The sequence below is a fragment of the Taudactylus pleione genome, unplaced genomic scaffold (assembly GCF_031769625.1).
Source record: "Taudactylus pleione unplaced genomic scaffold, aTauple2 ptg000073l, whole genome shotgun sequence".
Taxonomy (NCBI): Eukaryota; Metazoa; Chordata; class Amphibia; order Anura; family Myobatrachidae; genus Taudactylus; species Taudactylus pleione.
In genome coordinates this window covers 8,422,863-8,450,570 of record NW_028284475.1, presented here as the reverse complement: position 1 = coordinate 8,450,570, position 27,708 = coordinate 8,422,863, and the positions used below count along the sequence as shown (strand labels likewise).

At 44.9% G+C, this 27,708-nt stretch overlaps 1 protein-coding gene across 1 annotated transcript in view; it reads left to right on the top strand.

The window, feature by feature from the left end:
• Positions 1 to 303: 303 nt before the first annotated feature.
• Positions 304 to 27,708, top strand: part of RPRD2 (regulation of nuclear pre-mRNA domain containing 2) — a 62,293-nt gene continuing 34,888 nt past the window's right edge. Inside the window, exons 1-2 of the mRNA XM_088467664.1 lie at positions 304 to 771; positions 25,039 to 25,168. Of these exons, the coding sequence (XP_088323790.1) occupies positions 585 to 771; positions 25,039 to 25,168 (317 nt within the window). The 5' untranslated portion in view covers positions 304 to 584. The remainder of the gene's footprint in view (positions 772 to 25,038; positions 25,169 to 27,708) is intronic.

Sequence of the window (27,708 nt, the reverse complement as noted above, 5' to 3'; positions counted from 1 at the left end):
TTGTTTTAAAGTATAATTATGCATTCTCGAGTTTTAACTGAGTTTTCTTTTGCAGTACAGTAAAAGTAGTGGCCTGAATGACAATGGCGCTAACCCAGACAGAACGTGTGGAGTTTTTTTTATAAGGGGGTGTGTGTAAATAAATGTACTACCAGCCCAGGTAATTGTGCTATCTGTCTATGCATTGCACCTTCCCGCCATGCGGGGGAGAGTGACTAGCAGGAGTCACTCAGAGACAAGACAGAACGGGCGGTTGGCTCCTCCCCCCCGCTGACGCGTCACACCTATATCCATACACAGCACGGGCTCCCGCGGGCGCGCTCCCGCTGCCGGTGACGTGACGCAGACGCTCTGCTGACGCCGCTCTCCGTTATCGCCGCCGACCCAGGCCCCGATACGGCTCCTGCAAGTGCCCCCCTCCCCCCCAATTAGGACTAGTGCTGAGTGACTTGTTGTACTTTCCCTGCTTCCCTCCCTTCTCCGTCCTCATGGCGGCCCCCTGCCTGTAACACAGTCGCACACCACACACACCCCCTTCCCTCCTCCCCTAGTCAGCGGCCGCGGGGGATTGTGGGGGAAACAACATGGCGGCTGGCAGCAGCGGCGGTGGCGGCGGCAACAAGGCCTCGGCCCTGGAGGCCACTCTGGACCGCAAGCTGCAGGCTGTCACCAACACCATGGAGTCTATCCAGAGCCTCTCCGGCTGGTGCATCGAGAACAAGAAGCACCACAGCACCATCGTGCACCAGTGGCTGAGGTGGTTCCGCAGATGTGAGTATGGCCCGGGGCAGGGGGGGAGGGAGAGGCGAGCTAGTGCACCCCTGGGTACCCCCCGTCCCCCAAACCATTGCACACGCCCATAGAGGGGGCCATCCTGTGGCTCTGTAGCTGTTGTGGAGCCATAAGTGTCAGCACACTTGGCTCCCAGCATCTGGAAGGTGATGGGTAGCACTGGGCTGTACATGTGCCCCTTACCTGCCCCCACAGTGGCCCCTGACTCCGCTGCTTGTCTGTAAAGTGTATGCAGGGGGTGCTGGGAGTACACACAGGGGTCTTCCTGCAATGCCTGGTGTCTGTGTTCCGCTACACATGCTCACAGTTCTGTATGTTAGGAAGTTATCCATAATGCATGTACTGTCCTTATTCTTGCTGCCACCCCTCTGAGTTGCAGAAAAAGTTCCTGTTTCAGAGGTTCCCAAATGCTCAAGGCACCCCAACGGTCCAGGTTTTAAGGATATCAAAGTTTGAGCACAGGTGGTTTAAATCCAATTGAATGAGGTACTAATTAAGTCACTTCTGGTCAAGCATGGATATCCTTAAAACCTGGACTGCGTTTGGGAACCTCTGCTCTATTTCTTTGACATACTATTCAAATGTCATTACGTTTTGTTGACAGTATGGAAGGGGGAGGGGGGAGAGGAAGAGGAGAGATTTTTTTGGCCGGCTGGGCCTGATGTTATTCCAGGAAGGGCTCATCGCAATCATCGGCATGGCAAATTTGCCAACATGGAGTAGAGTTGTGCGGGACACTTGCAGGGTTGCCGTAGTTGGCATATATGTGGGCTGCCAAGCCTCATGTCACTGCCTGACAGCACATCACCAGCGATTGGATCTCCCTTTATCTGTCAAAATATGGTGGGGGGCTCTTTAACTCATGTGCGCTGGGAAAAGGAAACCAAAACACATGAGTTAATACATATGATGCATGATGTACGTGATGTGTGGAGATTCTGACAGGTCAAGGTAATGTGTAAGAAATTAGGGCTTTTTGTGATTTATAATGTAAATTGAATTTTAGAACACAGTAGTGGATATGTCTTAACTTTTTCTTTTTTTAATGTGCTTTTCATGTGTTTATGATCCTTTAGATGTCTATTCATTTAGGAGTGATGTAGTGTGCACATCAGCCGTCCGTTATTGTACCCCCTAAAATGTGTATTTAAGTATGCACCTCTATGGGGCTTCAAACCAAAATGCCCAATTTAGGGCAATGGAGTATTGCAGATATCCATTGTAATATGCCCCTATTTCAACTGACCATTAAGTGTTAACCAAACCTCACTATAATATGCGTTGTCAAATTGCAGTTTATTTTTCTTTGTTTTTTTCGTGCGCGCTTAAATGAAAGTGACTTGTTTCCGTGTACACTTTGCTGTTGGGCATTTGAGTCTATATTTGGTGTGCAGAACATTGTACACTGTTACAATAGAGTATGCCTTCACTGTTTGTCATAAAACAATGGCTTAAACACACAGCTTTAATCATTTTTATCTGGTACAGTTTCAGGATGTGCACATAGATCTGTATGCAGCATTGACGTGCTAAGCAATTTCTCACTACTTCAAAACCATAAATGGGGGGCACACTTTCATACCCTGAGGGTCCCAGTAATCAGCAACAGTCGGCCACAATGAATCTGATTAATTGTTGTTCACATGTTTAATCAGTGTCTGCACTGTAAAAGTAGGATATGTTTTAAAGAAAAGTTAAGTTGGGCACATACTAGAAAATTGCAACTTTGGGTTGGCAATTTGACATCTAGGTTGTTGTATCAGGTCAAAGCACTGTAATATTTGTGGTAATGATTTTTGCACAAAAGTTTATTCTGTATGTGCTTGTTAGAAGTTTTTGGGACGTGTAGTTTGTATTTATTGACTGCAGTTTTGGAATGCTAATGGCAGCCTGGTATTGTCTTTGCTGTGTTATTATTGTCGTCTGTTTGTATTATTGGTCTATACTTTACGTCCCTAGAAATGTTCGTTCAGGCTTTCCAGCATGTAACCCCTATACCTTGCGCTGTTCCTGCTGGGAGTGTGGCGTTTGGTAATTCACTGTAGCTGGACTGCGCAAGATATCAGGGAACCTGCCGGATAGTATCGGCAATTCGGGGATCAAGTTGTACTTAGAATTCCACCCCCTTCCTTTTCCAGTCATGAATTTTGGCTTGAATTGTCCTTTTAGCCATGTAAGTTTTGATAGACGCCGATTAAGGTTTTCTTTGTGTTGTAGACCAAATGCAATGTGACACTTTGGGCGGAATTTAATTGATTCCTGCCCCCATCGCGCCCGACGGAGCTATTCAATTCTTGCTCCTGTCGGGCACGATCAACTGCCAGCGCTACATTTCAGCTCGCAGCCCCAGGGGGTGAGAGCTGAAATATGCGAAAAGTGACATGTTTGGGCGCCCAAACATCACTTTTCGCGATCGCGCCCAGCACTTTGGTCGGGTTTAGCTGCTATACGCGGCTAAACCCGACCACTTTGGGTGCGATCAGCACAAAAATCTGGAACAATTGCATAGCAGGTAGCGTACTCCTGTCACTTTAGACGGGAGATGCGGGCCGCGAAAACAACTGAATTCTGCCCTCTGTTTACTTGTACAGGTATTTGCTTTATTGATTGTCCTGTGTCTTTGTGCCTTTTGTACACCATTTATATATTCTGGGGACAGAGGAAAAGTTAAGGTCACAAAATTGGTTATTAAGCTTAAATGCTGGGTACAAACTTAGCGTTATGTACCCCGCCCGACATCGCCGGTGACGGGAGCTGGCATCAGCAGGTGCATACACCCTTGCCAATGTGGGCAGTGACGGTGGGGGCCATACTGCTGAATGCTACCGACATCCCCTTTTGGACCTGCATGTAGGGCTGACGATGCGTGCTTCCGACATAGCGGGTGCACACTAGGCGATGTGCCGATATGTCACTCCGATTCCGGCGGATCAGACGACGTATAGTCTAGTGTGTACCCAGTATGAATGAATCCAGCACAAAAACGGCCCAGTGCACAGTAAACATTGCTAAAGATAGGATTTGATATTTAAAATTAAGTACTTGCTGTGTTACTTATTACTTTATTACTTATTAAACTAAGAAATGTTCCCTGCAGTTCTCCTCGCACAAAGAGGTTTCAATAACTTAATATCAAATATATTGTCCTTTATAATAAGTTGCTGTAACACTCAGCTGCTTTGAGCATAATGCAGATTGACTTTGTTATACATCCCAGGAATTATATACGCAACAGTTAATCAATGTAATATGTGCCAATCAGTGCTCATATTAAATACTCAGCTGTGAATGGGTATTGCCTAATGTATTACTGTACATACTAAACTGTGCATGGAATAATATAACTATATGTAAAACTCTGCGCACAGTCACCTAACTTGGTGAAATGGTAGGGAAAATGTTTATTTCAAGGTAAAAATGTCAGGACACAGTGCAGGCCCTCTGGTACACCCCTACCAATGCATAATCACGCACTTGGAGAGGTTTAAATATCCCACTGATGTTTCCACATACATCTATCCCCTGTGCGCTGCAAGTCGTGTTACGCATACCGTGTGAGCGCCGTTTGCACCTCCGCGTACCTGTGCCACGCCGTTTGCACCTCCGCGTACCTGTGCCACGCCGTTTGCACCTCCGCGTACCTGTGCCACGCCGTTTGCACCTCCGCGTACCTGTGCCACGCCGTTTGCACCTCCGCGTACCTGTGCCACGCCGTTTGCACCCATTTTTTTAGCTTTTTAAGAAAATCACCTGGAAACTGTGGCCATATTATGCTATTTAAAACCCTCCAAGAGCGGATTATTATTTCGGAGGGGTGTACCAGAGGTCCTGCACTGTGTCCTGACATTTGTACCTTAGAATAAAGTTACCCTTACACCTGCTCGGGGGGCTGCGTGTTTGCTCAGGTAAAGCAATGCGAGTTTGGAATTGGATTGTAAAACGACCCCCTATATGTAACGTTGTACTTGGTGTTTTGTTGCACTGAAACCTATGGTAGAAAGGTTCTGTTGAAATGAATATACTGTTGTTCATTGTCTCGTGTATGTAACCAGTATGTTAGTGATTTGTGTCCTCCTTAACCGATGGGGGCAAGCCTTGAACTTTGAACCCAGCCTTTGTCAGCAGGTTTTTACTTGATCTAATGTGTGTTTACTGACCCGGAGACTATTCCTATTACTCTTTGAATGTTTTTTTTTCTATAAATTAACTTTTAATCCATGTTACATACAACATTCTTGTAGTTTTGTTTCGGGAAAAATTACTTAAAATATGAAGTGTGGTATGTAAGTGATGTTGGTAGGTTCACTTTAAACCTTTTTAATTACCAGTATTATTAAGTGGCCAAGTTTGTGTACACATTGCAAATGCTTCACTAACGTACCTCCACCCCCAAGTCTGTACCCCAGCTATTTTTCCAGGGGCTCCTCTGTACCTCTGCAGTCCTATCTGTATGTGGAATGGGGGTTTATGGGGGGGAACCATTCACCACATGCGCGCACACACCGCCTGCTGTCATTTAAGTGTCAAATTAAATAATTTGGCAATTCTATTTTACAGAGCCCTGGGAAATATGGCTGCCTGATCATTACTGTTTTGGTTTTAATCGATGAAATGTGCTTCTTTAATGTCTTCCTTTAAAGCAGTGGTTTTAAAACTCTGTCCTCAGGACCCCACACATCACATTTTCCAGGTCACCCAGCAGGTGCACAGGTGTATTCATTACTCACTGACACATTTTAAAAGATCCACAGGTGAAGCTAATTATATTACTGTGAGGAGATCTGGAAAACATGCACTGTTTGGGGTCCTGAGGACCGAGTTTGAGAACCTGTAGTTTAAAGTATTCAGATGCTGTTCAGTATTTATTTGTGGTTTATTTCCTTGACTTTGGCAGAGTTGGTTTGGAATTTATTTCTTGTTACTTTACAGCTTCCTAAACATATTTTATAATTTAACTTTTTTTTTTTTTTTTTTAAAAGCAAACAAATATAATATTTATACCAATTATATAGTCTATTTAGACTGGTGCCCCTTATACAGATTGGAAACATGCTCCCAAATTGTTAGCTTGCTGTCTGTGGGAAGCATGATTTCCCTGCCATAGGAAGGCAGTGTGGTCTCTGTTTTCTGGGTGCAGCAGTAAGAAGCTTATGGTGGTCGAGTACACCAATGTGATTCAGCCTAAAGTATGTTACTTTACAGAGGAGTTCCTAAAGTCATACACATGCAAAGATTGACTTGTTTGCTGATGAGCAAAATATTGTTGGACTAAATTGTTAAAAATGTTTGTCTGAATTGTATACTTAGGGCAGACGTATATAAATAACTGGTTCTTTTGCATAGACAGGAGGATATATACCAGTAGCCATCTGTCTTTCTATAGTCTGAGTGTGTATGTTTGCGTTCAATGTTTATGTAGTCCAGGGCTCGACAAAACCCGGGGGCCAAGTCGCCATGGCGACCAGATTTGGTTGCCCGACTACCTGTTTTTCAGCAAACCCCGAGCCCTGTAGTGCAGACCGCCAGCGCTGTCCACACTACAGAGTAACAAACACACAGCCGCCAGCAGCGGCTGTATGTTTGTTATAGCAGCCGATGAGCCTGTCAGACTCTCATTGGCTGCTGCGTCGTCCACGGAGTGAGCCGGCTGGAGCTCACTCATGAGCTCATGGGGACTACAGGGGGGGGCACTGCATAGCGGGACTACTACTGGGGGCACTGCATAGGGGGACCACTTCTGGGGGAACTGCATAGGGGTGCCCAAAGCATATTCTTGCATATGGGCCCACCACTCTCTAGTTTGGCCACTGCCGGCGGTGGCTTTGCTTGCCCGGGGTTTTTTGGATGCGGAGGGGTAGTCTTTCTGGGGGTTGGTTGCCTGGAGAGGCGGGTTAGCTGCTTGATGTGGCTGTGGGAGGGTGGTTTACCTGGGGTACCCCGTTAGTGGTGTGGCTATGGGGGTTGGTTGCCTGTATGGTTGCTCAGTAATGCTGTCACGGGGGGAAGGGGGGGTCTGGTTCCTACACTTTCATCCTGGCTCCTAGGTTTTAGAAAAGTTTGTCAAGCCCTGATGTAGTCACACCCTCATGCAGTGCCGGATTATCAAATAGGCAGAGTAGGAACTGGCCTTTGGGCCCCCGCGCCTTTTAGGGGCCCCGTGACAACGGATCAAAATAATATTGATTTGATCTGGAAAGAAAATAAAATCCAGCTTCTCTTAAATTTGTTTCCAAAAGATAGAAAAAATTAATCAACTCGAAGAAGCGAACTTCTCGTTAAACACTCTATAGAGAAAATACTGTATTAATGTAATGTACATAAACCATAGACATCAGATTCACAGTACAGTTTGTCTCTTCAAATTAAAAACGTATTGGGAGATAATTTGCGAGGGGGCCCCTTAGATTTCGACTGGCTAGAGGCCTCCACAGGCTTTACCCCGGCACTGCCCACATGCCCAATGCCCACTTCCATTACTGCAATATAAGCAGAGGTAGGAGAAGGGTTAGGATACCTACCGACAAATGTCTGTATCCTAACACTGTCAGGCTGCCGACGTCTGAATTTTGGCCACTGGGATCCAGAGCGTCGGCCATCCCGTTTGTATAGCGGATTGACAGTTTAATGATAAGGATGTACTGAATCCACTATTTTAAGATTTGGCAAAATTAGAAATGTTTTGGGGCCTAAAGAGGATTGGTAGATACCTGAATTTTCACCAGAATGAAATGAAGATATAAATCACAATAAAAATCCTATTGATGGAAATCACACAAACACGTCCTATATGGCCCATCGCTACCCGATCATACATTTGTTGCATGCTGATAACTATATACAGGTGACGGTAACCCTGAGATCACTCCTGACACCGGGACTCTTCTATTCAGGTATTGGTCATAGTCTGTATCCAGTTGGTAGAGATTATTTTTCTCCTCGGGCTTGCTCAAACACTTAAATTACTGTTTTCCCATGTATAAACCTCTGTGTCCCTCATTTCCCTGGGGCTAATCTTTGTCTCAGAAGGGAAACTCCCCCCCCCCCCCCCCCTCCCCTGTGTTAAGTGCGCTCTAGAAAATGAGCATTAACTGTAGTCTCTGGGATAATGGCTGGCCTGTAATTGAATAGCACCAGGCACGTTACCCTGGGGAGCAGACAATGCAAGTCAGCCCTTGGCTAATTGAATCTGCCCCAGATGCTCTGTCATTATTTTTTTTGAGTATGTGAGACCATGTTGGTTGCAGTGATACTACTATGGTACTATTATATTGCCCATCTGTAGGTTGAATCCCATTAAAAAGTCTAAGGGTAAACAAAAAGTTATAGAAGCTCTAAAAATGAGCTAGAAGTAAGGAATAAATGGCGTTGTATGAAGATGGTTATATAAACTCTCCTGACAGTTTTTTTTTATTGATGCTCTAGTGGAAAATTAACATCAGCTATAATCAAATCCATCCACAACCTGTATGTATGTAGTTCCGTCATCAAAAATGTCTTTGCTGTAAATGCGCGGTCATGGTAGCTTTCAGTGCGGGCACATGCATTCGCAGTGCTTAGATCAGGGCATAACAAATTTTTCTAAAACCTAGGAGCCAGGATGTAAGTGTAGGAGCCAGACCCCCCCCCCCCCCTTCCCCCAAGGCAGCAATACTGAGCACCTATGCCCTGGGCAACCAACCCCCATGGCCACACCACTAACTGTGTACCCCAGGTAAACCACCCTCCCACAGCCACATTACTGAGCAGCTAACCCCCCTCTCCAGGCAACCAACTCCCAGAAAGACCACCCCTCCACAGCCAAAAAACCCTGGGCAAGCAGGCAGTGGCCAAACTAGAGAGTGGTGGGCCCAGATGCAAGAATATGCTTTGGGCACCCCTCCGCAGTGCCCCCAGTAGTGGGCACCCCTCCGCAGTGCCCCCAGTAGTGGGCACCCCTCCGCAGTGCCCCCAGTAGTGGGCACCCCTCCGCAGTGCCCCCAGTAGTGGGCACCCCCCTATGCAGTGCCCCCAGTAGTGGGCACCCCCCTATGCAGTGCCCTAGTAACACCCCCCTCTTATACAGTGCCCCAGTAGTGGTTCCCCTGTGTAGTGTCCTTTTAAACAGTGCCCCCAGAAGTGGTCACCCCTATGCATTGCACCCAGTAGCGGCCCCATCCTGAACAGTGCCCCAGTAGTGGCCCCCCATACAGTGTCACCAGTAGCGGCTGCCCCCACAGTAGCGGCCACCCAAACTATGCAGTGCGGCCACCCCTCCTATGCAGTGCCCCTTAATAAAAAAAACGCAACTTACCTGATCCACGCTTCTGCCGACGACCGCCGCTGTCCGCTCTGCACCATGGGAGAGACATCATGACGTCTCTCCCATCACCTGCTGCGGGGTGAGCCGGAAGGCGGAGCTCTTGTGTGAGCTCCAGCCGGCTCACTCCGTGGACGCGCAGCAGCCAATGAGTCTGTCTGACTCATTGGCTGCTATAACAAACCAAACATACAACCGCCGCTGGCGGCTGTGTTTGCTACTCTTTGTGCACCGCGCTCGCGGTCTGCACTACAGGGCCCGGGGGTTGCTGAAAATCTGGTCGCCATGGCGACCTGCCCCCGGGTTTTGTTGAGCCCTAGCTTAGATTTATAAACGTACTGGGTTGTGTTATGTCACTTGGGTTTGGTCAGGACACCAGAGCTCAGGGTTTGCTTCTGATCTCTTGTTTAGCTGTGGTGTCCAGTTCTCGCTGTTACAGAAGTTGCGTGTCACCATAATGTTCTGCTGGTTCTCTCCATAATTCCACTGTAGATGTAGGGTCCGTAAACTAATGGTTATTACATGTTGATAATTTTAATCTGAAATGTTTTTTCTTTGTGAGATTTCCTACAGATTTATTTTCCGAGGTTTAGGGTTAGAAGTGATGGGCGGTTTTGTGCGCTGGGTGTAAATCCTTGCTTGTAGTGTGCATGGGCTTCTCGCCTTCTGTTTCTATATATGTTCTAGTGCTAATTAGGGGAAAGGCGATTGAACGCTATGGTAGATGGCACAATTGTATATTAACAACTTATAAGTCAAATTTCCACTGACGTTCCCTTGTTTTATACTGAGAAGCCATCTTTATGTATATTTAATGGTAGCCGGCAGAAGTGGAGTGAAACCACGTTGGCCCCCTCCTGTATGTTTAGGCTTTTGCTCCTCCACATTACCTCCTATACCAGCAGCGGGCATAGGGTGGGATGTTTCGGTTCTCCCACAAAGCGCTGTTACTCACAATCACTGATAGAGGTGCACAGTGCTGCTTGTAGTCACAGGATTGTCTCCTCAGTGGTGTAGCACCATGGCATAGTAGGGGTTAGGGGCGATGTGTGGTTGCACAACTTATTACCATACCCGAATTTCAGTTTTATTTTCTCCTCGCTGCCATTTGTGCTTATTGAATCCCCCACCGTCAATATAGTCATTGCTTGAGAGTAATGTCCTTGGTTAAAGCCACCTATAGGAAACAGGGAGTATAGCTGACAGCCATGACTGGTCCTTGGAGGTCCTATTCCCTCTCTGAACACCCTCGTTTCTCCTTCCCTCTTACCACATGGGGACTATTTCTACCTGTAGCTCAGAAGGAGAATGGTGCAGGTTCATTTGGAGATAGGAATTGTTTAGCACAATCGTATAGGAAAAGTTCCGGACTACAAGGGGGGAATTCAATTGCATCGCGCTGCCTGCAGCTCCCGTCTAAAGTGACGGGAGCTATTCAATTGTTTATGCCTCGGGCGCCCATTATTTCTGCTTGCACCCGTCTGAGGTGGCAAGCAGAAATACGCGAAAAGTTGGGCTTCTGGGCGCCCGTTACTTTGCACAGGTTAAGCTGCGTTACGTGTGTAAACACGGTCTATTTGAGTGCGATAAGTAATGGGCACCTGTGGCACTCGCACCCATTAGCATAAACAATTGAATATTACTTACGAGCGTGATAAAACCATTGAAGCCCTCGCCAAGGACAATGGGAATGCTTCTAGTGGGACGTTTAATGGTTAGAGAATGACAATTGTACAGAAAATCTTTCTTTTTGACTTGATATCTTTATGTACTGTTTCTGTATTACAAAGATGGAAAGCAGTTCATCCGATACATTGTTTTATTTCGGTGCCTAGACTAGTTTCATTTTATTAGAGAAGGTTTTGCCTTTACCACACAGGTCTGATGAGCGAGCATGCTGGACTTATTTCCTCAGGAAGCCAGCAGCGTTCTGATAATGGGCAAAGCTAGCTCTCATTGATGTTTGGTAGCCTTTGGACATACTGAATGGCGCCTCCTGCATAGTAGCCAAAGATCTGTAGGAAGACATCAGATGTAGCAAAGATTATTATTTTTAAATCAGGGACGCAACTTGCAAGGGAATCATTTCCATATCCGGCCACCTTTTCCCGTACTACCGTACGGCCGCTTCGACTGACTCTGAATGAGCTCCCTAATGTTTTTGCAATCTCTCTGATGGGTTTGTTTTGATTTTTCAGCCTAATGATGGCTTGCTTCACTGATAGTGACAGCTCTTTGGATCTCATATTGAGAGTCGACAACAACTGATTCCAAATGCAAATATCACACCTAGAATCAACTCCAGACCTTTTACCTGCTTAATTGATAATGAAATAACGAGGGAATAGCCCACACCTGTCCATGAAATAGCTTTTGAGTTGATAGTCCCATTACTTTTGGCCCCTTAAAAAGTGGGAGGCACATATAGAAACCGTTGTAATTCCTACACCGTTCACCTGATTTGGATGTAATTACCCTCAAATTAAATCTGAAAGTCTGCAGGTAAATCACATCTTGTTTGTTTCATTTCAAAGCCATTGTGGTGGTGAATAGAGGCCAAAATATGAAAATTCTGTCAATGTCCCAATATTTATGCACCTGACTGTGTGTGTATGTATGTATATATATAATATATATTGTATATATTATAGAAAAATAATAATGAAATGTGCGCCTAATAGTGTGGTATTTTAGAAATAAATGAATCAGTGCTCAAATGTATAAGTAATGTGCGTATCACAAAGTAAACAATCAAAAGCTTATCTGATAGTCAGGCAGTACTTCAATGGTCAGGCAACCTTATGCGCGTGTCCGAAAAGGGGCGTGTTCACGAAAAGGGGGCGTGTCTATAAGACGCGTCCCCTTTTCGTCATACTTGGGGGCGTGTACGGACATGCTTGGCAGCCCAAAGCACTGCAGAAAGGGAGAATAGATGCCGGGCGCATGCGCCCGGCGTCTATTCTCCGGCGGTGACCGGGACGACACCGCATGGGTGAGAACGGCACCCGTAGGCTGTGAGGGCAGGGTTCTTTTTGCCCTCCAGAAGGAGGGCAGGGCGCCGCGCCCCGCTAAAACAGCCTAGCGGGAACGCTATATATATATTTTAGTATGTTTGTTTATTAGTGTGCATATATGTTGTGGCAGGTGGCCACTGCAGAAGCTCCTCTTAGTAGCAGGATGCTGGGAGAGTAGCACTACCATTTCTTCAGAAAGGACCTTGTGTGACTTGATACGGTGCCAATTGGCAAAATAAACTTGTGTGGCTTATTTCATACCTGAGGCATGCCTTTCCTATTTCTATGTACAATACTCCTGAAGCAGCAGGCAAGAAGTTTTATGCAGCTCATTTAATGCTTCGCTACATAATACCAGACTATGCCTTACACAGAAGTAATAAACTCATTTTAAAAATAAAGGTCCATGGGGCTTATTTACTATGGTACAATTTTACAATATCCTGCACCAGTGCAGTGGGAATAAAAGCTGGTATTGTGTTTGTACACTCACTTTAAAAAAACATATGAAAAGCAATTGTCCTCGTATCTCAATATTATTGAGCATTTGCCTTTAGTTTGTGCTATTTGTGCAAGAGTTGATTACAATTGTTTTTCTCTTAACCACATTTGCACTGAAGACTTACGGCAATAATTTTTTTGCAATTCGGGCAGACGCGATGTGACGTTCTGTGACAGCGTGATGCCGAGGAATACCCAGTCTTGTTTTATCACGGTGTTTTCAATTATATAGCGCTACAGATTATGCTGGTTCTATAAATGTTAATAACACAGGGCCTGATTCAGCATGGATCGCATTTGCAACCGCGTAAGCAGATTAGCCGATGGTTATGTACTGCACATGCATATACACCGCAGTGCGCATCGCTCGCACTGCAGTTACAGACGCACATAGGAAGCCTTCGCAGAGTGCGTGACAGGCCGGGAGTGTTTGGGGGTGATGACGGGGAAGTGGCTGAAGAAACGGATGTGCCACTCCGTTGGAACGCTGTTGCATGGGGTTGCATAAATCAGCCACTGTGATTGCCTACGCAGCTTGTGTGCGACAAGACTTGTGATTTCTGAGACAGGTCAGAGCTGCTGTAATTGTACGTGACTGGCCGATGTCACAGATGTATACACAGGAGTGCGAGGTATTATGGAAGTGAGAAAGCAGCAGCGGGCGTCTCTATGCTGGCTGAGCGGTGGCAGACATTGGGATATTTTTGCAGTAGAACTTTATGCGATTGAGGAGCTGTGATCGCAATAGCATCCTGTTCAGAAAAGTTTCCTCATCAAGATTGGGTATAATTCCCTTGAGAGAGTGAAATTATTTCTGGAACCGTAACGACAGAGGATTTGCTGCTGATAATTTTAGTTTATTTACTTCTAATTACATTTATGTATAAGGTGGTCAGTTTTTACATATTGCTGAAGGACACCATTTAGTGTTCATGAATCAGAGTTTTTTTGGATGTCTAATAGTCAGGCTCCCTGTGTCAGTAACTGAAAGGAGAACACAATTGAATATTGTGGTACACATTGGGCACTGATATGTATCTACGGTTGTTAACCAATGTGTCTATGGGGAGGGTCGGCAGGTGGGAACCATTTCTGGAGCTGCGCTGTTTGGCGGCGTTGTTGATCAGACACTAGATCATTGGGGAGTTCAGCAGAATCACAATTATAGGGTTTGTAGGAGTATTTAAAGAATAATTGTTTTTTTCATGATTGCTTAGGTATAATGACATTGAGTTATTTTTATTTTTTAAACTAAATTTTCCAGTTTAAGATATGTTTTTATGGTGAATCTTCCCATCTTATATTGCTAAATTACCCTCTTGCCACGTGATTTACGTCGTCCTGCCTTCAAATGATGTCTGTTTTCATCCGTCACTGGTAAAGACAATCATATTATCTGCTCTTGTTTATGCCTTAAGCTGGGTGCACATTGTACAATATATTGACCAGTCTTACCATCCACAATGGGTCGCAATGACCATCTTATAGTGCAGAGGTTCCCAAACTGCCCCCATTACAGTCCATGTTTTAAGACTATGCTTGAGCACAGTTGACTTAATTAGTACCTCAATCAATTTGATTTAACCAACTGGATATCCTTAAAACCTGGACTGTAATGGTGGAGGTTGGGAACCTCTGCTATAGTGTTTACACCCAATTCATCGTCTGATGAATTGTGTGGTTGCATTTTCCCACCTGATGTGATGTACACTGCATTTTGCTAACATTAATACTGTAACTATATATCGTGCTGTCATACAGAGGATCGTGCAGTGTGTCCAAAGGCACGATATATCGTTGCATCGTATCGGCCCGGCGCAAGATTGACCGGTCGTCCCGCTGTGTACACAACTTAACACTTACCGGTTCCTGCTGCTTGTTACCCAAGTTAAGATTACGTTCATGGTAATATTTTGTGAAAAATATTAAAAGGTTTAATAGAAAGTTGAAAATGAAATACAGTACAGGTGAGCGCAGTGATCTGACTGTAGGTTATTTATACTGTATATATGGCAGTATGTGTGTGTATATACAGCTGTGTCCTCATGTCCATGGAGAGGCTTCCCTTATGTCTTAGAGCATTTTCCAGAGAAACATGGGATACAACTCTGCAGTGTGTAACTGTATGGTAATGATGTACTCAGCATTTCTGACATAGATTATTGCCATAGAAAAGACGGATGCTCTTCCTGCAGGGCTTCCCATTGCTTCATAGGACTTGCTGCATGTGGACGATCCCTGAGTGATAGGTGACAGGGAAATGCTTGTGGACGATCCCTGAATGATAGGTGACATGGAAATGCTTGTGGACGATCCCTGAATGATAGGTGACATTGAGATGCTTGTGGACGATCCCTGAATGATAGGTGACATGGAAATGCTTGTGGACGATCCCTGAATGATAGGTGACATGGAAATGCTTGTGGACGATCGCTGAATGATAGGTGACATGGTAATGCTTGTGGACGATCCCTGAGTGATAGGTGACATGGTAATGCTTGTGGACGATCCCTGTGTGATAGGTGACATGGTAATGCTTGTGGACGATCCCTGAGTGATAGGTGACATGGTAATGCTTGTGGACGATCCCTGAGTGATAGGTGACAGGGTAATGCTTGTGGACGATCCCTGACTGATAGGTGACATGGTAATGCTTGTGGACGATCCCTGAGTGATAGGTGACAGGGTAATGCTTGTGGACGATCCCTGACTGATAGGTGACATGGAAATGCTTGTGGACGATCCCTGTGTGATAGGTGACATGGTAATGCTTGTGGACGATCCCTGAGTGATAGGTGACATGGTAATGCTTGTGGACGATCCCTGAGTGATAGGTGACAGGGAAATGCTTGTGGACGATCGCTGAGTGATAGGTGACATGGTAATGCTTGTGGACGATCCCTGAATGATAGGTGACAGGGAAATGCTTGTGGACGATCCCTGAGTGATAGGTGACATGGAAATGCTTGTGGACGATCCCTGAGTGATAGGTGACATGGTAATGCTTGTGGACGATCCCTGAGTGATAGGTGACATGGTAATGCTTGTGGACGATCCCTGTGTGATAGGTGACATGGTAATGCTTGTGGACGATCCCTGAGTGATAGGTGACATGGAAATGCTTGTGGACGATCCCTGAGTGATAGGTGACATGGAAATGCTTGTGGACGATCGCTGAGTGATAGGTGACATGGAAATGCTTGTGGACGATCGCTGAATGATAGGTGACAGGGAAATTCTTGTGGACGATCCCTGAATGATAGGTGACATGGAAATGCTTGTGGACGATCGCTGAATGATAGGTGACATGGAAATGCTTGTGGATGATCCCTGAGTGATAGGTGACATGGTAAATGTGAATGCAAGAGCGGTGAAACATCTAAAGTTCACTTCTGATTTCACTGTAGCGTTGTTCTCTGCCTGGAGATGCTTGTAAGAACCGAGTGGCTGGTCTCTCTGTGTCACGCCGAATCACCTGTAATATGAACAAGCCTAACAAGTTAGATCTGTGCACATGTTACACCACATTCTTCTACATCAGCTTGGTAGAAGATCAGATCCTCACATAATGATGCTGCTCCTGTCCTCACCATATGCAGCGATGGGCGATAGAATGTAAAATGCTGTTACTGCAGTATTACATGTCATCCCTCCCACCGATAAGCTAACCCATCTGCTGTGTGCACCCCATGACCTTACAGGATCTCACAGGTTACAGATCACTGACCTCCCACCTCTGCTTCTTGATCTGCCCCATTAGATTTCGGTGGGAGAGAGAATGAGTAAGCCTATTTGTTGCTGTAGCGTGGTAAGCCTTTCTGCCTCTTGGCACTGGGACAGCTTGGCCCATGCCAGCATGGACTTACTTTTTGGAGTTTGTATGTTCTTTCTGTGTAACCTGAACCTAATATATACGTGCAGTAGGGTATTTGGACTGTAATCTCTAATGGGGCTGGGACTGATTCTGTGTAGGCAGCATTTCTTTAGGTCTGGAGATTCTTTCACAGTTGGTCTCCAGGAAAATGTCTGACAGAATTAGGGGTTGTGCTTGTCAAAACAACTATAGTTTTTGGTGGGAGTTCTGGATATTAGAGATTCAAAGATAAAGCTATCTTCTATCCCCAGTGATAGCATCTGCCAATAATACCAAAAAATGGAAGATCATGCATTTGGGTCTCAAAAATCCAAAGGCTAAATATAGCATTAATGGCACTATACTGGAAACTACTGAAGAGAAAAGGATCTAGGAGTCACTATTTCAGACTAAAAGGCAAGCAAACATTGTAACAAAGCAATGAGGAAGGCAAGTTGGATGCTTGGTTGCATAGGGAGAGGAATCAGTAGAAAGAAAGACGTGATAATACCATTGTATAGGTCATTGGTACGTCCTCATCTCCAATACTGGGCGGAATTCAATTCTTTCCAGCCCCTATCGCGCCCGACGGAGCTATTCAATTCTAGCTCCTGTCGGGCACGATCCGCTGCCAGCGCTACATTTCAGCTCGCAGCCCCTGGGGGATGAGAGCTGAAATGTGCGAAAAGTAACATGTTTGGGCGCCCAAACATCACTTTTCCCGATCGCGCCCAGCACTTTGGTCAGTTTTAGCTGCTTTACGCGGCTAAACCCAACCACTTTGGGCGCGATCAGCACGAAAATCTTGGACAATTGTATAGCGGCCCGCGAACTTCTGTCACTTTAGACGGGAGATGCGTGCCGCGAAAACAATTGAATTCCGCCCACTGTGTTCAGTTCTAGAGGCTATATCTCCAGAAGGATATTAATACATTGGAGACTGTACAAAGAAGGGCAACTAAAATGGTGCAAGGTCTACACCACAAATCGTTCCAGGAAAGACTAAAAGATCTTAATATGTATATAGTTTGGAGCAGAGAAGGGAAAGGGGGGACATGATAGGAACGTTCAAATATATAAAGGGTTTTAACAAGGTAAAGAAATTAGACATTCTTCAAAGAAAGAGAAGTATTAGAACAAGTTCTGAAACTGGAGGGTGGTAGGTTCAGGGGAAATATGAGGAAAAATGACTTCACAGAAAGGGTAGTGGACAAGTGGAATAGCCTCCCATCAGAGGCGGTAGAGGCTAAGACAATAGAGCAATTTAAACATGCATGGGATAGACATAAGGATATTCTTTAGAAGTAGTAAGGATCAATAAGGGTTGAGATAACAATATGTTTAAAAATGGGGCTGACTAGATGGGCCAAATGGTTCTTATCTGCCGTCAAATTCTATGTTTAATAGCTGGTGTAAGAGTTCATTATTGTGTGTGTGGCATCAACGTGACTATGTATAGTGATATTATATATCAGGTATGCGATACCAGCAGTCTGTGTGTGTAGATATTTAGATATATACAGGGATTCAATTAATTGGGAGTTGATTAGCACCGAGAGGGAGCTCCCAGAGCTTTTCAATTCACTGCAATACTTACTCCAACGAGAGGTAGTTAAGTCGGACAATACCTGGATGTTTAGCCACGAGAACCCGGCATTCTCTGACCAAAGTGCCAGCTGCGAGGCTGTCATCGCCCCACTAAGCCAGAAAACGGCCTCGCCGCCAGTACTTTATTTGTAGTTTTCCTCTCTCCCTCAGGAGGGTGCGAGAAGAAATTTATAGTCGCACTGAATTGAGTAGCTCCCCCCCGGCGCTATTCAATTCCCGCTGAATCTCCTTCAGAGATAGATAGATAGATAGAGATAGAGATATATATATATATATATATATCTCTATCTATATCTATCTATCTATCTATTAGTGTGTGTGTGTGTGTGTGTATATAGATAGATATATAATATTTCCATAGATGTGCACCGGGGGTAGAGGAAAGGTTGTCGAGCCCCTGCTTATTAAAGTGTCTGCGTTTACTCCATTTCCTTAAGACGATTCCCTACAGATATTTATACTCTGATCTGGTTGCCGCGGCTCCTTCAGATCTATTGCTCCCCACCTTGTAAGGTTTGGGATGATTTACACCTAGGGAGTTCCTCATCTGATTTTTTTACCTGATTACACCAATGCTTAAAGGTGCCCATACATGGCGCGGCTGCCAATCCGTCGGTAGACGGATCGTGCTGTCACCGCCGGCAATTGTGCGTTCCCCGCAGACTGCACGATATACCTGCTCCCCCCTCCTTCATCTGATTGGCATCGTACATCGCATCCCAGATCAGATGGTTTTGCAGGAAGATCTGGGGATGCGATGTACGACCCCACGGCAGCGCGATATCAGGTACGATATCGTGCCCATATACACGGCACGATATAGCACCTATATCTTGCAGTGTATGGGGGCCTTTAGAATACTTATTTAATTCTATATTCCAAAAATTTCATAGATAATTCCTCCATTAGGCTTATATTTCACCTGCTCAGAGGAGGTATTGTGTTCCTGAGGAGCTGGGGTGCTCTATAAAATGTGCACATCCAGGACCAACATTATTTCTGGGAATGTAGGAACATGAATCATTTTGGAACAAAATATTACAGTTCCTTGAAACCTTTAATGCTTTACCTCTAACTCTTCATATTATTCCTATGCTCTTCTGCAATTCTGAAATGTTGGGTTCCTGCGCTTCGGGGGCGATATGCCTTCTCTATATTTCCGTTCCTCAGTTATATAAACCATGGCAAAAAAAAGTTATACTTTGAAAATGGACTTTATCCATGGCCCCTTTAACTAAAGCTAAATCTACCTTACTAGAACTCCTTTACTTTGAGAGATGCTATCTCTTTTCAGACATAGAAAAGGGAGTATCAATATTTTATAGTAAATAGGGTCTCTGTATAGGACATTTGGATCCTGCTACCCAAGTGGATATTCTGGATGTTTTTGATAGCACTGCACGGTATCTGTACAGACCACTATCTAATGACAGTTCTACCACGTCCTAATGGACACCGTGGTTTTATGGATAGTGGTTTAGAGAGGTATACAACCTTGGATAGCTCTTGAATTCATATTTAGTGCTGAATGTCATTTTATAAGGACTTCCAATGGTAAAACCTTGCCTAGGTTACTTTTAACAATATCCTGGGCAGACCTCCCCCTTGCCCTCCCCCCTCTGTAATTGCAGCATATTTCTTGAACTTATTTGTTCCTGTAGTTTCTCACCATAACTATTGTATTATACGATCACTGAACCATCCTTCTTTTCAGTTTGCTTCTATGCTCACAATGTGACCTATAGAAAGTATGAGAATCACGCTGTGATTTCTCGTTCCTTTATAAGTGTTAAAATCCTCATAAAAAGATTTAAAATTAAAAAGTATCAGCTGATGGACAAACACTGGATATGGGGATCGGTATGAAATACCGCCGGACGCATGTTCAAATCCCGACGCTGGAAGACCAGCAGTGAAGATCCCGATGGGTAAGTATTCACTAACCTTACCCCCAAACCCCCCTTAGGAGTGCCTAAACCTAACCCCACCCCCTTCCCCACAGCCTAAACCTAAGTCTCCCGGTGAGGTGCCTAACCCTAACCTCCCCCCAGGGGTGCCTAACCTTAACCCCCCCCCCCCCCTTCCCCTAGCCTAACCCTCCAGGGGGTGCCTAACCCTAAGTCCCCCCTGGGAGCCTCTAACCTGTTCCTACCCCCACCACCCTCCTTGCGGCTGTCCATTCACGCCGCCCGGCTTATCTTCGATCGGTATGCCGGGCGTCGGGCTCCCGGCGTAGGTAAAATAACAGGTCTCTGGATTTCGACGCATGTCAATAGACCCTTGCCGGGATTAGACAGTCGGGAAGCCGGCGGTCGGCATTTCGACCGTCTGCTTCCTGACTGCATCCCCAGGATACGTGGCACTACTGTTACCACCAGGAAGTAAAGCAGAGGTGAGAGCATGATGCAGGTGAGGCTTGGGAATGTTTGGGTATACCGTATATAACCAGAGCATGATGCAGGTGAGGCTTGGGATGGTTTGGGTATATCGTATATAACCAGAGCATGATGCAGGTGAGGCTTGGGATGGTTTGGGTATACCGTATATAACCAGAGCATGATGCAGGTGAGGCTTGGGAATGTTTGGGTATACCGTATATAACCAGAGCATGATGCAGGTGAGGCTTGGGAATGTTTGGGTATAACGTATATAACCAGAGCATGATGCAGGTGAGGCTTGGGATGGTTTGGGTATACCGTATATAACAAGAGCATGATGCAGGTGAGGCTTGGGAATGTTTAGGTATACCGTATATAACCAGAGCATGATGCAGGTGAGGCTTGGGATGGTGTGGGTATACCGTATATAACCAGAGCATGATGCAGGTGAGGCTTGGGATGGTTTGGGTATACCGTATATAACCAGAGCATGATGCAGGTGAGGCTTGGGATGGTTTGGGTATACCGTATATAAATTGTTTTGTTGATGGTTTTTGTCCTCTGCTTCAACCATTCAAAGTAGGGTGCAAAACCCAACAACTTTTGAACCACTTACTGTACTGGTGTGCTAAGGGAATTTGGAAGCACTAATGTGACTTGTGTGACCTGTGCCAGGGGAAAGGAATGGAAATCCCTCACCTCAGTCTTAGGTTGCTGCGAATGACTTGCGACTGGATTAACCTCTCCCTGTCCTCCTTGGTACATGGACCTGGCCATGTTAGTCTACTCTGTAGGGTGGGAAATAGCTCCTGCGTAGGACTTGCGTTGAGCAGAAGGGGAAAAGCTCGGCTTGATCTTGATTTTCAGTATGAATACAGACTGTGGATGTGGGGTCTCACAACTTTTTTGTGTTTTAAGCCGGAGGTGTCACGTTTGTACACGGAGTCTTGTAGCAGCTGACGGTGTTTGTGTCAGGGTGAGAATGAGCATTGCCTATTCACCGTACATTATCACAGCTGCTATGGTGAGTCCCTTCCCTTTATGTGATTATCTAATGTAGACGGAAAACTGTCTCAGGTCAGCTGCTGGAGCCACCGACTAAAACGGTCACTAGTTCTGCCTCTGGTGATCTCCGCGGCACCTTTGGGGTTCGGCTTCTGTGAACATGGGGGAACTAGTGTTCTGGCTCAGATTTTCCTGAGGTTTCTCCTTTGCACAGTGCTATAGAGTATGATGGTGGTATATAATTTAAGGATGACCACAAATCCCTTTGCTCTTTTGGATCCTGTCTACTTAAGGGCCTAACTCCCAGCTGCCACGTTCCTTCATTGCTGGTGATTTCCAATTTTATTGTTTACTGAAAGTTTGTTACATTTATAACCTATAGGATAGTTGGTCCTTAAATGTGCCTTGTCTGGCTTTACTACTCCAGGTAATGTCAGAGGCTCGCTGGGCCAGAAGAATATCAAATTGTATAGGGGAAAAAAATGTAAACAATTTCAGCCCACAAGCATTGCTAATAGCATGTGATGATTTGTGCTTGCATGGAGTAGCACGCCTATAAACCTATGCACACACATACAGTGCGCACATTGGGGGTAGTCCAGTTCTGCCTGATGTAAAGCTGGCCACACATCTAAAGATTTTCTGTCCAACCAGCCAACTAGTTGATTGGTTGGAATGAGAATCTGGTAACGTATGGGAGTAACTGATGCTCAGCAATTTGCTCCTAAATGCCAGAAAACAGATGAAAATGGTCGGTCAGACAAGTTTGTGAAATGTTTGATCTAAACAATTTGTTCAAACAGTTTTTGTCCATTTTCCGGCGTTTGTGAGCAAATTGCTGATTGTCATTTGCTGTCATACCTTACCAGATTTTCATTACAACCAATCAACTAGTTGGCTGGTTGGACAGATAATCTTTTAGATGTGTGGCCAGCTTAAAGGTGCGTACACACTGGGCGATAAAGTGGACGACTGAACGATAACGTTATCGTTCAGTCGTTCACTTTATCGTCCATTTTTAAGCCCAAAAAGATGAACGATAACGACGATGCGCGTTCCCGCGGGTCGTTCATCGTCATCTCGTCAGGTTGCTGCATGTCAGGGAATGGGGGAGAGAGCCGGCGCTGAACGATATCGTTCATGATATCGTTCAGCGGCTGTGCTCAATGTCATAAACGACACTGAGCACAGCCTGCCGGGGACACACTAGACGATATCGCTCAGGGAGCATATCGTCTAGTGTGCATGCACCTTTAGTCTGTGCACATACAGTACATGCAGCAGCACATGTTTTCCTGAGCATCTCTATTGGGTGTAAAGGACAACTTGCGATGTTGATGGATGCGATGTTCCCCCGTTTCAGAACGCTACATCACATATAGTTGAATCAGGATGCGGTCATAATCTCGACCGCAGGGATTCCGACGCTCAACACTGGCGCCGTAATCCCCACACCTGGTAAGTAGTGTGGGGTTAGGGGGAGGGTTAGATTTAGGGTGAGGGGAGTGGGAGGTTAGGTTTAGGCACTAGGGGGGAGGTTCGGTTCAGACACAGGGGAGGGTTGTGATATGAAGAGGGGGGAGTTTTAGGATACCGACCTGACAAGTGTCTGTATCCTAACCCTGTCGGGATTCTGACCGATGGGAACCCGAGCACCGGCATCCCGTACCCAACCCATTGAATCACCCATTAGACCTGGGGTGTGCAGTAAGCTGCCCTTCAGCTGTTGAGGAACTACACATCCCAGCATATTTGCCACAGATTTAATATCAGGGCATGCTGGAATGTGTACTTCCACAACAGCTGGAGGGCCACTCATTGCCCACCCCCGCAATAACAGACCTTTCTACTGGTCTTCACTTATTTGTCCTTGTCTTATTTGATTATTGTATGTCTCTGCTCACTATGCTCCCTGTATGTGTATCCTGGAGTCCCCGTTTTTTCAAACTCCTCTCCTGCATAATAATCACAATAAGACCTTTCTTTATGACCCAATACATGACTCCTGCAAATCTCAGTTACTGGGCTTTTTTGGTCAAAATTCTGAATACATACAGGGCACCATTCATATGGTCAGTATAGGAGCTTAGCATTGTCTGACAGTCTGTGATGGTTTCCCAGTGAGATTATCATTAGAGCTGACAGTCTTTCTGCCCATATATGCTACAATTCATGGTCCGCTAGGTCTAATGCTGCCTAGCCACTAAAATACAGGCTAAAGACTGCGCGATTACCACATTGTAATCTTGCAGTCGTTTGTCAGTCTGTGATGAGCCTGCAGTGAACGAGCAGTCATTCAGTGCAGGCTCCTCAATCATCTGCAAGCATGCTCATCCTGACGTTACCGTCGGGTTGTCCAGCATGTTTGCACGATGATAGATGTCTAAACAACCAGCGAGAGCGCGCATTGCTGGTCGTTTCAGACATATTTGCGACCAATTACGATATTATCGTTCAATCGTATTTTATAATGGATGGGCAGCTTAAGATGGCTGCTTTGCCTGGCACAATCACAAAATGTAGCTTAGGCAAGGGCTACTTAGGCAGCATGGGTGAGTGGGATGTTTACTAAAATCTTAGGAAAAGGTTTGTCAGGGTCAAGAGTAAAGTGTGTGTGTGTGTGTGTTTATATGTACTCCAGTCATTGCCATGGTCTGTAAGAAGTAGTGGGGTGATTAGCGTTTACCTTTTTTTCTTCTCTTCGATCCTCCCCTTGATTTGTTTCTTCAGACATTTATTATTGATTTGCTAGTTCTGTAAGTTTGCCGCACTGACTACCTTGAAAATCAGTCACATGGTGCATAATTTAGTAAGCAGTGATGCTTTGGAAATGCCCCTCTGAGCTCTGCTCTCACTCCTTGACCCAGTCACATGATGTGCTGCAAGCTTGTGTCTGTGTAGGAGACTGGCAACCATTTTTTTTTTATTTTATTTATGTATTTATTTACTTTAAAGACATTTTGAAAAGGAAATACTTTGTAAGGGTTGGCTAAGTAATGAATTAAGCCTAAAGGTGTCAGCTTTTTATTAAGAAAAATGTGGGATTCCTGCTTTAAACTTCATAAACCGATCTAAGATTTGAAAGGATTTGTTTTTAATTTTTTTTTATTTTTTTTTTGTCACTGATAAAGGCTTTGCCATGTAAAGTTTCGGGTCTCCAGAGTGGTCCTATCGCTGACCTTCAATCCTTGCCTTAGGCGGGCCATACACGGGGCGATTTGAAAACGTACGACACCTCGGTTACGTTTTCCAATTCAGCCCGATGCTGCTGTGAATGGTCAGCGATGCATCTTACAAGATGCTTCCTTTACCTATTTAACAGCATGACGATGCCGATGTACGACGGCGGGGACGCGCATCGCCGTCGTACAGTATGCCAAACCACACACGATATGCACGATCGATCTAAATCGTGCACATCATGCAAAAAAATACTTAGTGTGTATGGGGCCGCCTTAGTGTGTGAGAGCTGGACGCAGTCTTCTGTGCTTTCTTGACTAGCTAAGTAAATATGTTGCAAATTTAATCTTTAAAATAGTTTTTGTTTATCAGCTTTCTTTATTGTAATGGTGCCATTTGTTTTCCTTACAGCTGCTTTTTCTCACCGACTAAACCTGTTTTACTTGGCCAATGATATAATCCAGAACTGCAAAAGGAAGAACGCGATAATCTATCGCGATACATTTGCAGATGTGCTTCCTGAGGCTGCGTCTCTAGTAAAGTAAGTGCACATTGGGGGCTTACAGACACACTAATACGGTTTGTGTTTTCAGGTTACATACCACGTGGCAGCAGTATACCCCCCAGATGATGATTGTATTCATGTTTAAAGACTTTAAACCCCTCTGATTTTCGCCACATCATGGCTGGAGCAATTTAACAATTTGAGATATATTATTATTTTAAATGTTTTGTAATTTCAGAATCAAATAAAGCCCCTTCCCTCCCCTTGTTAGTGCGATGGTGATAACTGTTCTATTTATGTGCACGATAAAGGTAATGGCAAACTGTACTGAAATGCTTGAGACTTGGTGGTTTCCCAGATAATGCCGTAAAATAAGGGACAACTTATCTAGCAAAAATATCCCTAATGTGAATTTGTGTATGTGTAGATTCTGTGAATGGTTAAATATCTGTGAAGCGCTGCGGAATTGGGGTGCACTATATAAATACACAGTACTGTGTACAAGTTTTAGGCAGGGGTGGAAAAAATGCTTTTAAAAATAGAAGTGATAATAGTTTATTTTTATCAATTAAAATGCAAAGTGAACAGAAGAGAAATCTACATTAAATCAATATTTGTTGTGACCACCCTTTGCCTTCAAAACAGCATCTATTCTTCTAGGTGCACTTGCACACAGTTTTTGAAGGAACTCTGCTTGGGAGGTTGTTCCAAACATCTTGGAGAACTAACCACTGATCTCCTGTGGATGTAGCTTGCTCATATCCTTCTGTCTCTTTATGTAATCCCAGACAGACTCGATGTTGAGATCAGGGCTCTGTGGGGGCCATATCATCACTTCCAGGCCTCCTCCTTCTTTACGTTGAAGATAGTTCTCAATGACATTGGCTGTATGTTTGGGGTCGTTGTACTGCTGCAGAATACATTTGGAACCAATCAGATGTTTCCCTGATGGTTTTGCATGCTGAAGAAGTACCTGTCTGTATTTCCCAGCATTGAGGACACCATTATTCCTGACCAACTCCGTGCTGAAATGCAGCCCCAAACTTGCACGGAACCTCCACTATGCGTCACTGTTGCCTGCAAACACACATTATTGTATCACTCTCCAGCCTCTTGGCAAACAAACTGCCTTCTGTTACAGCCAAATATTTCACATTTTGACTCATCAGTCCAGAGCACCTGCTGCCATTTTCCTGCACCTCAGTTCCAATGTTTTCGTGCATAGTTGAGTCACTTGGCCTTGTTTCCACATCAGAGGTTTGGCTTTTTGGCCGCAATTCTTCCATGAAGACCACCTCTGGCCAGACTTGTCTGAACAGTAGATGGGTGTACCTTGGTCCCACTTGGTTTTGACAGTTCTGAGCTGATGGCACAGCTGGACATCTTCTGATTGCGAAGGGAAGTAAGCATGATGTGTCTTTTATCTGATGCACTAAGTTTCCTTGGCCGACCACTGCATCTATGGTCCTCAACGTTGCTCGTTTCTTTGTGTTTCTTCAAAAGAGATTGAACAGCACATCTTGAAGCCCCAGTCTGCTTTGAAATCTTTGCCTGGGAGAGACCTTATTGATGCAGTATATCGACCTTGCGTCTTGTTGCTGTGCTCAGTCTTGCCATGGTGTATGACCTGTGACATGAAATGGTCTTCCACAACCTCACCTTTGTAGCAGAGTTTGGCTGTTCCTCACCCTGTTTTAAGCCTCCTGCACAGCTGTTTCTGTTAATGACAGAAACAAAATCCCTGACTTGCTGCAAGTGTACCTAGAAGAATTGATACTGTTTTGAAGGCAAATGGTGGTCAAGCCAAATATTGATTCGATTTAGATTTCTCTTCTGTTCTTTCACATTGCATTTTGTTAATTGATGAGAATAAACCATAAACATTTCTATTTTTGAAAGCTTTCTAAGCTGGCAGCATTTTTTCCACACCTTCCTAAAACGTTTGCACAGTACTGTATGTTAAAAAAAAAAAAAAAAAAAAGACTGGCGGTTAATTTCAAGGCGCACGGAATTGCAGTTACCAGAGGAAAGGTCACACTTTCCAATACTAAAGGAGACAAAACTCAGTACTGCGCAAATGTGTTCAGTGCTACATGTCTGACCGATGAACATTTCCGTGTTAATGCTGTCTCAGATCACTGGTTCTAAATTGGCGTAGCAGCAATCCCAGTCCATAGTGTGTGCGGTGTCACATGACTCGGAGTCCATGTTGTTGTCTAAGGAGCAGATACGATATGCTTGTATCCATCTCGGTCTTCTGTATTGGAAATGCTCATACCCACCTTATGCTTACTGCCGGGCCTACCTTTGGGATTGGGGTCCTTCCAAATATAAAAGCTTTGATAACAATAAGAGTTTGCCTTTTCAGGTGGATTAAAATGGCATAAATAACAATTTTATCTTCTACCGTTCTTTAAAATACGGCATTTGTGGCAAGTCACTGGCAGAAGTCTAAAGGAAAGCCTGCAAACTACACAATGCAGATTTTCTACAGTACATTATGTAATGGTGTCTTTGGGTAGAGGAAGGCTGAAAGGACTACTACCTGTAATATACTCAGCAGATGCAGTAGTTCC